General features: G+C 34.9%; 1 protein-coding gene across 20 annotated transcripts in view; it reads right to left on the bottom strand.

Moving 5' to 3' along the window:
* LOC373373 (kinesin light chain) overlaps nucleotides 1-12,948 on the bottom strand; it is a 64,841-nt gene extending 51,893 nt beyond the window's left edge. For 8 of the 20 annotated variants that reach the window (XR_004066488.1, XM_030998277.1, XM_030998286.1 and 5 more), the window contains exons 1-2: nucleotides 12,795-12,947; nucleotides 3,381-3,849 (exon numbers count right to left, since the gene is read on the bottom strand). Coding sequence is in view for 19 of the 20 variants with exons in the window: in XM_030998277.1 (XP_030854137.1) it covers nucleotides 3,381-3,647 (267 nt within the window). In the remaining variant the exon portion in view is untranslated. 20 annotated transcript variants of the gene reach the window in all.
* Nucleotides 12,949-15,989: the final 3,041 nt, after the last annotated feature.

Raw genomic sequence — 15,989 nt, 5'->3', positions numbered from 1 at the left:
ATAATGACATACATACAGTATATACATGTCCATGTGGGCCTAATCGATTGAAAAGTGAAAAATCCTTGAGCATTTTTTTCAATGTAGCCAACAGAATAGAAAAAGCAAATCATATACAAATTTGTCTACGAATTCACAACAATAGCGCAAGATCAATTTTGCTGGAAAGAATTAAACATGAACTTGGATCCATATGGAAAGTACATGTAGCCTGATACTTAGGTTATCATTCTGCAACTATTTTCCTATGACAAGCATATACATGTACCTGCTATTTACCATGTAGGCCTCTTGCTCAACAACTTAATGAATGCTTTTCACTAACGCAATAATGTGAATGACATATTTACCACAGCTTCTTTTTACTTATTTTTCAGAAATATAAACTGTAAAAATTGTATTTTATGCACAAATGCCTCGAAAGGGAACCTAAATCCTTGCAAAATGGGAAGTCTTTAAGGATTTCCTTCTCCTCCTGGCTTAAAATGACGACCATGTTTTTATTTTTGTTACCACAGAAAGCTAGCAATACATATTCAAATGATATACGATGTGAGGAAGCATGGAAAGGTATGTGTATAACCTACATGTTTTGAGGGTGATCATTCTATGATATCTTACAAATAATGTACAATGAATATTGTCCCCAAATTTTTTCCATCTTGTCTTCTTTTACTCATATAAAGTCATATAATTTTATTTTGTTAGTTTTCTATTCCCTACTTCTATGTTATGGTGCTACAAAAAGGCTGGCATTTCAAGGCAATGATCTAGATTCTATGTATCTGGGGTAAGTCTAAGAAAGCAATTATTATTAGCATAATTACAATATAAAAAAATACCAAGCATGTCCCTATAAAAGAAATATGAATTCCTGATCTGCAATAGAAATGACATCATCAGACTTGCTTGAAGAATAATAAAACTAGTAATATAATGAGCACCAATAATTGCCATGTCTCTTGTCAAAATCTGTTGATATGTGGCCAAAAGCAATTATCAGTGGATTTTAACTCTGAAGTGCCCGAGACAAATAACAAAATTCTGATTGCTATCGCAGGAAACTTATCAGTTTGACCGATATTAGGTTGATTATAACTACATGTACACCAAGGATTCATTCCTTGATTACACCATTATGTTTATTTGTGCATCTCTACAGACAAAAACAAATGTGTGTGTATTGAACACTAAATATCTGATTTATTGCTCTGATTTATTACTTTTAATTCTCTGTTTCTTTTCTCAAATCCTTTAAAGGTACTATGTCCCTTTTGCAGCCAACCTCATATTCTGTAGAACTTTGCAGGAATTATGAATATGTCATGTATGTCCTATCTGTGAATTTTAAACGCTAGCAGTGTCCTAATATTCAAATTATGCAAGGAAACCCGTTTACTTGCTAGACTTCACTGTCAGACACTATTGAGTGACTGAATGACTTTTTTCTTCTTTGGTAATAACATACATGAAATGAGCTGTAAAGGATACATGAGCATTTGTCTACATCAATAACCCACTTCTTGTGATGGTCAAAATTAAACTGATTAAATCTTTGCGCAGCATAAAACGTATGACCATTCGTTACAATGGTCTGGAAATCGAGACTATAACTTATTGGCTCTATAGCTCCTAAATCGATTTGACTACTAATAGTCGTTATTTTCCCACTTGAAGACATTTTCAAGCCCCACCTTTTTTAGGGAAGTTCTAAATTAGTATTATCTTTCAAATGCTGTTGGAATGTAACCTTTTCATTTTTTTTTGCCTGCAAATGGGACATAGTACCTTTAATGTGACTCTAAAAATGTTTGACTGCAAATAAACTGAATACACAAGATGCCTAGATCTACATGTTATTGGCCTAGTATGAAAAAAGTCAAGTTTGGTTCACAGGTTATGTATAGTTAGGTCAAGGAGTAAAACAATAAATTTACAGAGAAGATAGTGCAAACAATCAATGCGTGGACTCTGGAACCGGAAAGTTATAAAATATATATAAAGCTACTAAAATGGAGCACTACGAATGCACACGTGCATGGCGTATCCCTCACTTCATGTACCTCATGTTAACATGCTGGCCTTAATTCTAGGTCATGTGACAAGGGGAAATTCACATTTCTGCATCTTAGTACGCAGAGCTCGATGAATACGGGCAAGTCCTTTGTTCAGCGCAGTTGCCATTCATTATAAAAAAACTGTGGCGTTTGTTTTTCCTGGCGCTTTTAATACCCCCCCCCCCCCCATATCTGAACAAGCCTTTAGGATAAATTTATTCCATCTCAAGAATTTCAGTCATCTCTTAAAATTCTGTAACATTTTCAAAGGTAAAGACTTTTATAAGGAGTTTCTAGCTGTGCCTTCAATCGTGTAAAAGCAAACACCTTTCTGCATTTCTGTAGCCAAGTACATGTACAACCATTTCTCATCATCAACTGACAAAACAGTTTTCATTTTGGAACCAAGTTCTTACTTCTCTACAAACTGGACATTGTGGTGGACACAATTTGAGTTTTGTCGATGCATGTACTTTAGCATTGAGTGTCTGGACATATACACGTATTAGAAATTCAGGGTTTCCTGTGACAGCTTTCAATGAGTATGGATATTGATTGTGTGAAAGGACTGAATACCCTTGTGGTAGGTTCAGTGCCTCATGGCTATTATTTCAGTCGCCACAATAGTGAAGCATGTTGGCACCATATGACACTGTTTATTGAGGCCAATCAAATCAATACCAATATCTCCTGATTTCATTATCCCCCTCTTCAAAGCATCCTCAACTTTGAGATCATCCGACACTTTATTAAATATTTTGTTAGCTCAAGAAAGCAGCTTCTTTAGGGATAAGAAGGCCTCAGTCCTAGTGTTTCAAGATCTAATATCAATTTGATGGATCAACATGAGGTTACTGTCCTTTTCCAGTATAATAAACATCATCATAATATGTGAACTGAAGTAAAAAAAAAATTATCAAAGTTTTAAGTATAAAAATCACTTTCATGGTTTTTTTTAATGTCTATTTTTCTATTAACTGTTGTACCAACTTTAACGATAAGAGGATTTTGTTGTTGTTGTAGTTTACTATTATGTGTTCAGCAAAAAAAAAAAAATCTTTCCCACTCACTCCCCACTCAGTACTCGCTCTCTCTTCTTCCTTTTTTTAAATTACCGGTATGGAAATATGAGGTATTACTTTTATACAACAAAAAACATAATTCTTCTTTTGATTATAAAATTTGCTCATTTGCAACCATTACAAACTGGAGTATTTTGGCTGTTCAGAGTTAGAAGGACGTTAACTTTGAAGTATATCCTTCTGGCTCTAAAGATGATTCTACATGTATGGTTGAATAAACGAAAAGGGCAGTTTAACTCACCTTAGCCTCACCCAGACCAAGCTCCAGACTCTCAAGGGACTTCTCGATGATATCAGTCTTCTCCTCCACCAGGTTAGAGTCACCTGGTGTGTCCTTCTTGAGCATCTTGAGGCTCTGGTAGAGGCTGTTGAGGATGTCATTGTGTTCATTCTTGAGCTGTTCCAGACCCTTGATCACCTCCCGTGTGCCTGTGATGATCTGCTCCTGAGACAGGTTCCCCTGTCCTCCTCCGCTGTTGTTAGGGGTGGATAGCTTGGACCCAGACATGGTGGTGGTGATGCAGATAGTGGTGGTGTAAGAAGGGCAGACTGGATCAAGAGGGGGGCCGGGGAAGGGAAGGTGAGGGGTAAAGCCCCAACTGGTCTGCTTAGGAACACTCCTCTCTTTGTCAGGGATTGGTTGCTGTAGTTGCTGAGATAAAGATGCAGAGGAACGGACTCACACTAGCCAACTGTATACCTGGGATTTTCTAGAAATGGAAAAGTAATGCGTGGGAGAAAAGAGATAGAAATGTTATATCCTGTGGTAAATATGCAAATGCAGTTTTCTAATGCAGCCAACATGACCTTTATCGGCTCTGTAAAGAATAAAGAAAAAAAACCTAGTGGATCTTATCACAGACTCCCTGCAAAAAGTACACTACTGCGGCCCTGCCACATACAGGGGTTTCCTGCAATGTATTTCAAGCCAACAACCATTATTTCACTTTCAAAGAAATCACTAAAATATTAATCACATGTGACATTGCATGTGCAACATCCTATCATCCTTTCATTATTTTGTGTATTTGTTGGTATTTTCTAAATTTTCTTTTAAATTAGATTACCAATCATCCTTCACTGCATTCACCTTACATGCAGGCAATATATCCATGTACAGTATAGGCCTACGTGCCTACATGTACATGTAATTTGAGTGTGTATACAACACACACACTTGTAGAAACAACCTGTCAAACACAGCCATCAAACAACGAACAAATACAGCATATGGCAGAGCGTGGTCAAAGATTAGTGCAATCAACATGCTCTATGATGATCCATTATCTTATTAGAGATTTAATCTATTTTGGCTTGGGTACAAGGTCAGACAAGTGCATGTAGAACCCTCTAATGCACAGGCTAATACACAACATAATGGTTACCCAGTAAAAGAGAAAGACTGATTTTCTGCTTTTGATTCCATTTAATCAGTGGTATAGTGAGAGATGACAATCAACAAAGGATCAATGTAAAACAGTATTAGCTTCATGCTGATATGCATGATCGTTGCATTTATAAGACAAACAATAGCAAATTAAATTTCTGGAAACATCAATCTACATATCGCCGGCCCGGCTGGCAGAAGGGCGTTAGCGCGCAAGTGACTCGAAAACTACTTTCAAATTATTCACATTTAATGATTTGTTTTATATTTAAACTGCTTTCTGTCCCGAAAATTGTTTTAAAACTTAAAAGACTAATAGAAATGTTATAATAGAACACGGCCACAATTTTTTTCTCGAAAATAAGTAAGTTTCATACAATTTTGAGGCGATTTAGTGCTAACGCCCTTCTAAATGTACTTAACACTTCATTTATTACCTGAAATTCGAGCTAACGCCCTTCTGCCAGCCAGGCAACGATATAAATAACATTTCACAGAAACAAACAAAACACTACAGTACATCAACATAACAATTGAAATCGTTGTGAACTTGGAGACATAATCTCGAAAGGTTTTTTACTCCCTGCTCTCAATCTTTCTCAAAATCAGAACTCCCAGGACAGCCTCCCAGACGTGTATCAAAAGCTGTAACATAAGACATGGTTGATAATGCTCCATTACCAGAATGCTAATTAGATGGAAATCCTTACATTTCCCAGGTAAAGCTTCCAGGTTAAGGGTTTGCATTCTCTGCGCAGAAGTATCGGTATGCATTTTACATGGAAAACAAAACAAATAGAAAAGTATTCTTCTTCAGAGAAATTTAGTTTTAAATATTTTTTAAGAAACAAATTACTGATACGTGAAAAAAATATAGATGTACAAAGTGAATAATAATTTGTATTCAGGGAAAAGTATCACTTTTTTTATATTCACAAAGCCGCCTTCTATAACTTAAGGATTGAACTTGAACATTTAAAGGAGCATGTAAATCTTAACCTTTGGTGAAGATATGGACAATGCGTAGACAACAAAACTTGTCAGCGTTAACAAACCGTGAAGTATGACACAAATCTTTCACCCCAAACAAGACCTCTTCATTTGAAACCGATCCCAATGTGAGCAATGGAGATGGGGATACCTGATACAAGGCTAAACAACCTCCTTCTACCAAGGACTAGAGGAGCAAACTAATGAATATGGATCCCCAGCTCCTACTAACAAGATTCTAAGTTCTTGCATTATTCATTCTATCAATCAATTCCTCAAGCATTACCTCAACGACTCTAGTAACCTCCTTCAGTACTACGACACATCAGTCAGAATACATGCACCAAGGGGTGATCATCGTACACAGGAGTGGAAGGGTTAAAGATGAACTTTGCGTCATGCTACAAGTCATTACTATTCATCAGAGTGGGATCAATTTACAATTCTGATTATTGGACATCTCAATGGGCAAATGAATGAAGAAATCATAATTTATTAAATTTACCTCTAGATTGCACATTATTCATACTCAACTTTGTAAGAGCATCGTGACTCATAAAATGTACTTTTGGAAATTTAAGAAATACAGTACATTTAATGTTCCCTTTAAAAAGACATCCTTATTCACACACGTTTACGATTACAGTTGTCTATTTACAATATCTTTATTGTAAAAGATATTGGCATGGTAACATCATCTTTTGTCACTTTGTGCTACACACTTATTTCATATGCATTCTGTCATTTAATAGCAAATTTTGACAAACATCACAGAAATAATAACAACTTTTGAACATCTTACAAATTGTTTGGGGGCACAAACAGGTCAAGAAGTCAATTTACATCAGTGTTGTTAGATCGATTGAGACTGCCATCCTAGAAATCTGGTACTACAGAAGCTACAGGTTGCATGTTAAATAGATTTCATCTTTAAAATATGCTTGCATTTTACATGAACATATGCCTGCGAAAGAAAATTTTACAACAAACTTACAATCTGTGCACATACATTATTCATGTTTTTTTTAGATGCTTTACTCACCATTTACTCCTGTAAGTCCAATTTATTTCCAAATAATTAATGGCATCTTATACTTCGGTATCACTTGGTTTAATCTTGTTTACATCATGAAATATCGGAATGATATAAGTCGAGTGAACAAGCAGAAACAATCCTATGAAATGCATGTAGATGTCACATCATGTAGACTAGCTTGAATTAGAACAGTAGCAACATTATCCATGTTCATCCATGAGCTGAGGGATGCTAAATATCTCAACTTCTACACTATGGTGATGAGAATAAGTGATGCCTTCCCACCCACCATCATCTCCTACCGCTCATACGATGACTCTGCTTGGAACGGCGCCCGCTCGCTATCTCGCTCTCGCACTGAGTGTGCATTAATTGTGTGTGCATGAATTAGATGTATGTGTGGGGATATGATTCTTAGCTGCATTGTAGAGGCAGTGGTGTTGCGTGTGTGTTTATGTGTGTGGCTGGAGTGTGAGTGTGTGTGTGTGTGACAATCCTGTCGTCATGAAATCAACCTCTGCGTTTCGCATGCTGAATCAGAGTGCCTCTTTGCCAATTCTGAATTTCCAATGACCTGCCTCTGTTCTGCTCCGGGAGTGAGATGAGAGATATGGGAGGAGAGGAAAGGCATCCAACTCTCCTCCATCCCTTCATGAATATGTAAAGATCTCTCCGGTACTGCTTATGCTTCGGCTTAACCAGGATTTATCACAGCTTTGACATGTATGATACCCGTAGAAATCTCCCCACATCCCTTTCCAGATCAATACAACACAGTAAAAGAAAGTTTTATAAAATCAGTACAGGCATCAATTTCACACATAATCCCTGTCTCTCTGCAATCTTCAAGCCCCCCCCCCCCCCCCCAAGTTTATCGTAACTACATGTATAAGGCATCCACATGCAGTTTTCATGAAAGAACTAGGTATACATGCATTCAAAACAAACTCAGAACTCCATCCCTGTCTTCCTAAAGCCTAAAGGCACAACATTAGTAGTTGCTCTTTCTCAGATTTCTTGTAATTTGTAAACTTATCTAAATATGTCGCTCTTTAGGGTGATATACTATACTGGTTAAAGTATGTATTTGCTGAGAATGTGTTTTCTCAGTGCATCAATCTGGTCTCAATGGGCTCATCAATTTTCTTCAAATTTATATTTATTGAATTCTTTAGTGTATTACATGTCATATAAATTCACCAATTTAGTGAAAATTATTCTGTGCTTTTTGTCATCCTGAACTTTTCAAACAATGAATGTATCTCCCTTGTCCTATCTTTAGGCTTTCTTTATTCCTCCCCCCCCCCCTTTCACTTTCTTTTCTTTCGTTACATTTTCCCCTTCCTGGCCCCTCTCTTTTCTGTAATACATACATGCATGTTTGTGTAATATACATGTACAGTACATGTACTTACATTTGTTCTTGCCTTCCAGAGCCCCCTTATTACTCTTGCAGTATTTTAGCTAAATTCATTCCCTTCCCATAATTTCTGTTTTTTCCCCTTTCCAAAGAGTAAAACAGCATTTTTTTACTTTCAAGCCTACTTTCAATTTGGTATTACATGTACACAGCTACAAAACCCAAGATTTTCTCATCATTCATTTCTACAACATAGGAAATCATTTGCCATCTAGAGAATATAAGTGATGCACTAAATAGGATCATGTACATTTGTATATGTACAGTGTACATGCATTTAGAAAAGGATAACTGATGTTATGCTTAAAGATGTCCAGAAAAGGGCACTGCTAACAAAATCCATGACAATTCAACCTTTAATTGCATGAATGATTTTATTACATGCATTCAAAACCTCTTCAAAGCAGGCATGCTTCTATATAATATGTGTATGAGTCGAATGAATTTTGTTTTGTTTTTAATAGTACAGTCTAGACCTATGAATAATACATTTCATTCTTCTAAAAGCAGTCCTATTCAAAACATTTTCCAACTACAATCATCTTGCATAGTACTTTCCTTCAACATTGTAGTGCTAAAAATGTAAAAGATTACAAACAGTCACTTTATAAAATGTACTTCTCTGCATCAGCCCGTCTGCTTGTAGCTGCATTTCATTATGTTTTGTCTTATCCACAAGATATTTCTTTCATTATACAGATTTATATGTCTAAAACAAAGGCTTTAAAAAAAAAAAATTGCGAAAACAATCTCCACCTTCATCCCTTTTCTTTCTTTGCACACATTAATGGAATTGAATTCAGCCCCCTGGAAGACAGCGATGCATTCTGAGGCGACATGACTCAAATATCAGCCATGCCTTGAGGCTGCTTTCTAAATTAAATTCGAGCTTTCTACTACTTAGCCCTAGAAAACACAATACAGCTTTCAGTCAGTTCAAGAGTGCACATAATGAATAGGATCTCTCTAGAGAAATTCCAGCACTTTCTCTTTCATTACCAGTAATCCATTCATGTTCCTTCTTATTTCTCAAACCTTTGTCCCCTCATCTCCTTTCATTTTTCAATTCTCCTCCTGCAAAGCATTTCAATTGATCTTATCTTCAAATATATCTCTCACTCAATCTTTTTCTTCTTGTTAGGAGTAAGTCTTACTGTAGGTCTTCGCCAGTTTGTATGTTGCCATGTATAATAGAGCCATGCACCTAACAAATGCTGAATAAACAATACTTCTTTATTTTAAGTATGATCCAATCAATCGGTAACAAATGGAGCCAAAATATGTCAGACTTGCCCAATAACGTACAAAAGGGTGAATAAGATTCAGTAATTAATTCTGATTCCTAATTTTACATTCAATGATCAGAAAACTTAACAAAATTAAGGGATATCTGATTGACTCCTAGGTAACAAGTATCAATAATAGTAGAGAAAATAAAAAACAAAATGAGGAAAATAAGATTGAAGAAAAAAAAAAGAACTTTCAATTTATAATCTAAGCCAACGTTGACCCTACAATGTGTTTACTTGCAGGTTATTGTATCTCACACTATAGATAGTCAAATACAAAAAATAAACAAAAATGAGTCCATTCAAGCATAAATTATAACATGAAGTCAAATCCAGGTCAGAACTCTTTCCAGTTTCCACCAAACTTAAATCTACTAGATATTCCCATCAAGTTCACACTCAAGACCATACTCTATATAATCAGTGAACATTCTATGCTGTGACCTCCAACTGCATTCCTTTTCTATACAGTATTGTGTAAACTGTGAACGTTTTAACTGCCCTTGGTTCAATGAACAAATGGCATACTCCCACAATGCTATTGTTAACACATCTTATTCCTATACCATTGGGTATATGCTTGTACTTCTATAAATACATCTACTCATACGAGTGTTATAGTTATACTGAATATTTTTAAAGGGTGTTATACATGCAACTGATTTGTAACTGATTGCAGACAAAATTTGTTAACGGCAATATCCTACTGACCGACATTTAAGCCTGAGACATTTGCTCCATGCTTTATTTTGTGATATTTTTAAAAAAAATTAAGTTTTAAAAAAAATTAAGTTTTAAAACTTAGTCTTCATGTACATGGACTATAATTATACATTGTATGAACTATGAAAATATTGGATTCATTTATCATCAAAATCCTCTCTATAGAATGATCAGCTCTAATTCAACTAATTTTCTGATTCATTGAATACAATCCTTGTTCTATGTTATTATAATGTAATAAATACATTTGATTTGGATTTTATCAAAAGCAATAAAAATAATTCTACTGGTAAGAGAAGAGAGTAAGGTACATTTCAAACTCCAATATATATGAATTTCTATTTCTTGATCATCTCACCTATTTGTCACTGAAAAATGATGCTTGGGTTTATACAGTCCATGTCTATGAATGGACAATCCTATCTACATGTACTGTACATGTACTGTACATGTACGTTCCAACACTTACATAAAGATGTTTCTATTTAGATTGATTGATCGATTAGTACTTGGTACTTGGTTGGTAATCGTTCGAAACACTTCCAACAGTTTTTTCATAACAAGGCTGCAGTGGTCATACTGCCAAATTGCTGCAGGAACGAGCAAAATCCAATTTAATAATAATTTCATAATTGAATGATACACTTTAATGCTTCCCTCAAGCTAATCTTGAGTTCTCTGGATCATGGTATTGCATTTTGAGAGAAACTAACTTCTAAATTCTAAATGGTTAATCATGAAGTAGAGGCCAAGATATGTTATATTTTGACCAGCAAAATACAAACAAAACATCTGCCGAAATTCATCTTGAAATTGCATTTACTGAGAAGTACAACTCAAATTTGCACATATGAGACTGTGTGTTATGCACACTTGATATCATTTTAGCAATTTCTATCAAGATTGTTTAATAGTTAGTTTCAGTTTTCCACATTCAGTGTAAGTTTTGTTGTAAGCTACATGTATTTTCCAGCATTACCAAAACTACCAACGGTTTACATTAAATATAATGAAAAATATTAGATTATCCTCAGACTGTAAATAAAAAAATGTTGGTTAGTAAATTTGTTTAGTAATTACTAATAATCAGGGACCAAAAAAACTAAGTAACGGTACACAAGCTTTGAGGATTTTTTTATGGTAATATTCATGATTCAATCAAACGTACATGTATGTGTATTATGATGTCAAATGGTTGAGGAAATTATGATATGAAAAAATATTGCAAGGCTGTGCAAGTTTTAGTTCAATGAAATTTATTAAAAGCAAAGTGCTCACTACAGTATAGTTTAATACTTGACTTTGATGCTGTATTTGACTGATATGAATAATACAAATTTGTTATGATTGATAATTAGACAGTGATTAATTAAAACTTGTAATTATTTTCAGCATTTCATATCACCGACACTGTGATCTTACTGGTATTCAGTGCCCTCCATCAGTTAAAATTTGGAGCATTGTATAAACTGCATTGCACATATTTGCTGGTGTATAGCTTAGTGGCACTATTGAAAAGTTTTAGTAATTTCTTCAGGTATTGCTAGGAAATAAGTCAACAGATCTACATCTACTGATCATATTCTATTTGAGTTTATTCAAAAGAGACTAAGCCTCCTTTCAACAGAGCGGATTTATCTCATCATAATTACATGTATACTGGACGGCTTTGAGGTCAATACAAGGAAATACTGCACAAAATATGCCATAAGTTGTCCAATATTGTTTGCATATCGAGTTCAATATTTTCTGTCTTAGCCAAATTACACCAGGCAATATCGTCATTATTCCAAAATAAAGTATTGCAATTCAAATCAATTTTTTACAATAATCATTAATGAATTCAGGCGAAGTAATTTAACTATTACTTCCCATCATACTTTTACACTCTCTGAAAATCTTGGGAATTTGCCATTTGGTGGTTTATCCATTTTGTCATGTTCTAGAAAACCTTATATCATTACCATGTTTCATAATACTTATAGATAAGTGAAAGTTAAATTTATGGTAGAATATGAAATGGCAGCACTAAAAGTCAATAATTTAGAACACATCCCAATACTTTCTTCTGCCATCAGTTGCCAAACAAATTTTCACACCGTGTTTTGTCAACAAGAACAAAATATTCACAACTCACATCTCTATGGGCGTAACCATTATCTAGCTTTGAGCTTTTAAAGGCATCTCCATTGTTAACACAAATGCGCAAGGCTATGTGCCCAATGTTTACCGAGTGGGTATTTAGTCGCCATTTTTGGTGAGGCCCCGCTCGCGCTCGCTCAACACAACCGCTACACAATGGATGTCTGCCTGGTTCAGTGTATTTGTAATACACCGCGCTCCCGGTGTAGCAAATTGTCCCCGCTGCAGCTAGCGGAGCAGGAAGATCAGCCAGTCAGGGGCTCGCATACTCGCGCATTTCTGCGCCGATTATTCTTCGTGCACGACTCAGATCAGTCACAGAAAGTCAGAAACACACTCAATCAACATGTCACCAACACAATCACTGAATCAGCTAGTATTAGTAAGTAGGATGAATTTTAGGTCCAACAGAGAGATCTCTAGATCTATTTAGTTTATACTTCTTAACTCATATTCTATAATGAAAAATTGGTTTGTTGAATCAAACCAATCATGTCATGATTTCGGTGCCCATTGCCATTGACATTGCATTACATTTTTGCACTGGCGATGTGCATGTCTTGAGCGGAGGCGTTTACACAAAAAAATCCATCGATCCTTCTTACTTAGTTGAAACCATGACTTCTTATTATACAATCATACAAAATAATATCCTCCATCATACTTACTCTCTCGACCGTTGTCTTTTATTGATTCATCAGGCATCGTGATAAAGAAGATATTTTACATGTTTTGGTCATTACAAGATCGACATCTGTCTTCGATTCTCAATATTGCCTACGTATGTCGTGTATATTATTAGCCGGTACAGTTTTACGTACATGAATTACATTATGAATGGGTGTGTGCATTGCCCAAATCTCGTCAAGAGAGGTTGCTGTTAAACATTTTTTGATGGCATTTCTTTTAAACATCCAGAGGATAAGTCAGAAACTACAACATGTTTCTCAATCCCCAGATTTTCCACTCTAGATGAGAAGTTAGGGTAATTTCAGCCCGGTGGGGTCACTCCCCTGCAAAGAGTGACACGTATGACCGTTACCACCAATGCATATAACCCCCTTTTGCGGTCAATTTCAAGGACATTTTGTGAAATTTAACCCCTTTTTTTACGTCAAAACAAGGACAAAATCGTACTTTGGAATACCCCTATTTATAAGATTGTAAGGACACTTTCGCAAATTTACCCCTATTTTACCGTATTTCAAGGACAAGACTCGGCTCCGAGAATTTTTCTTCCCGGTTTTCTCTTTTCCCTTCCCGGTTTTCTCTTTTCCCTTTTCCTGACCCCTATTTATCAATTTCGGGGACACCTGTGCCCCCCTATTTTTCTTTATTTCGAGGAATATTTTGTCCGCGGACATTGCTTGAAATTGACCCCTTTTTCCGCGATTTTGGTAACGGTCATGCGATCCGGAAGTCACATTGAGTGACCCCACCGGGAATTTCAGTATAAACTTTTACATAACATCATATTTTGTAATGATAAATTGTATCTTTTTGGATTAACACAGTCAAATTTATGTTCCTTTTGTAGAAAATAAGTAGAAACCTATCGTCATATCTTCTTTGAATGTTCTGAAGGGTCTAGAATATGGAATGAGATGGGAAACAGTTTAAAGATGTTTCAGTTTCTTAATAAGCAATGGATTGATGTGTTGCTTGGTTTCAGAAAAAATATGAAAGATAATTTTGTTAAATCATGTATTGATTTTGGTCAAATATATGATTTACAGTAATCGAAAAAAAAAAAGGAAATTTCCCAGCTAGTAAAGAAATATGTAAGGCTGTAGAGAAATCAAAAAAAGTTGAACATGAAAAAGCAAAATTAAAGGACAAACTGCCAATGCATTATCAAAAATGGGAAAATTTTACCCCATAAGGCAGGGGAACTGATTGTATATATATTGTAATTCCTGTTCACTCCCTCACTTTCTCATCGATCCGGACACTTATCTACTATCGTGTTTGCTTGTTTTTTTATATTTTATATATATATTTTTTTAATAACAGTATAGTTACAGACCTCCACTGATACAAGACCCTCATATAGTTATAATGAAAAATGCACCATATCATTATATGTAAACATAACAAATTTTGTTATCATGGGTTATGAAGCAGCACCTTCACCTTATACTTTTTGTTTATATAAGAAAATCTTTGTTCAGATTGCTTAATTTATATTGAACTAATTAATTTGCATAGAAGATGTGTTGTAAAAATTGTTCCTTTTTATAATGTTGTATCCAAAAATATTAATATGAAGTATTACTGTCACCTTTTCCTTTTTTAAAGGAATTGTAGCACATTCTGTACACTTGATTGAATGTGTATTATATTAGTTTGGATACTTATGGAAAATATTTTAAAAATATGTCTGTGTTTATAATGTATGAGACAATGTACTACATGTATGTTCATACTGTAAGAACAATTGTGTTCCTATTCATCATTTTGTATAATTATAGAAATCTGAATAAAGACATAAAAGCTTAAAAAAAAAAAATCCACTGATACAAGACCTTCATATAATGATAATAAAATCTAGGAGTTAAAAAAAAGCACTATGTCATTCTATGTAAATATAACAAATTGGTTTATAATAGGTTATGAAGCAATACCTTAACCTTATACTTTCTGTTTATATAAGAAAATCTTTATTCCGATTGCTTAATTTATATTGAACTAATTAATTTGCTTAGAAGATATGTTTGTACTGAAAAAATTGTTCCTTTTTATAATGTTGTATCCGAAAATATGAATATGAAGTATTATTACCCGTATCAGACATCTGAGCTGGTCATTTACAAAACCGTATTGCCCTAGTTTTCACTAGCAGTGGGAACGGAGGGGTATATTCTTTGTATTTTCCTTGGTCTCCCTGCGCGTATTGACTTTGCGTGTAGAGACGAGTGAAAATATACCTTGGTATTTTCCACGGTCTCGCATTTTCATTGCGCATCTATTAATATTATGCGTACGAGAACCTGCGCACTTTGCGCGCACTCTATTGTGACGTAATAATCACACCAAATACACACTGTTTGTAGTGTATTGAAAATTTTGTCAAGCACTGGATGCACAGTGTTGGTTTGACAAAGTAAGTTGTTCAGTTCTTGAGATTGTCATGGTGGATGTCTGTATTTGCTCTAGATGTCTGATTTGGATAACAATAAAAATATTGACTGGCTTTACTTTCGGGGGATATCAGAAATATTGACCGCGCTAAGACCATATTGCCCTCGTCTTTCGACTCGGGGCAATATGATCTGAGCTTGGTCAATATTTCTGATATACCCCTCAAGGCCAGTCAATATTATATAATTATCGTTACCTTTTCCTTTTTTATATTGAAAAATCTTTTTCTCTTCTCCCAAATTGCAGAATTATATTACAATTTGTATACCTTATTGAATATGTACTATATTAGTTTGGATACTTACGGAATAATAAATTTTAAAAATGTCTGTGTTTATAATATATGAGACAATTATATTATTTATTGAGGGTACGTACATCCAAAATATTGACCAAGCTAAGATGATATTGCCCCGTGTTGAAGACCAGGGTAATATGATCTTAGCGAAGTCAATATTTTGTATGTACCCCGGAAGAAGCCCTGTCAATATAATTATTATTACCTATACATTTTTTTACAAATGATATACAACTTTGGTATAAAGCATGATTTTTACTTGCGTCTGTTTGCTGGTCCCTCTGATTACAGGTTATTCAGGCAGGTATGTAATTGTGACGTAAATTGTTACCGCGCGTCCACTTTAACGCCTACACAATACTGCGCGTATGCACTTTAATAAAAGCGCACTGACAAGAAAGAGTGGAATATGTCTGAATGTTGC

This window comes from Strongylocentrotus purpuratus, unplaced genomic scaffold (genome assembly GCF_000002235.5).
Source record: "Strongylocentrotus purpuratus isolate Spur 01 unplaced genomic scaffold, Spur_5.0 spur5_scaffold_5, whole genome shotgun sequence".
Taxonomy (NCBI): Eukaryota; Metazoa; Echinodermata; class Echinoidea; order Camarodonta; family Strongylocentrotidae; genus Strongylocentrotus; species Strongylocentrotus purpuratus.
The sequence above is the reverse complement of the archived record's forward strand: the minus strand, read 5'-3'. Positions and strand labels throughout refer to the sequence as shown.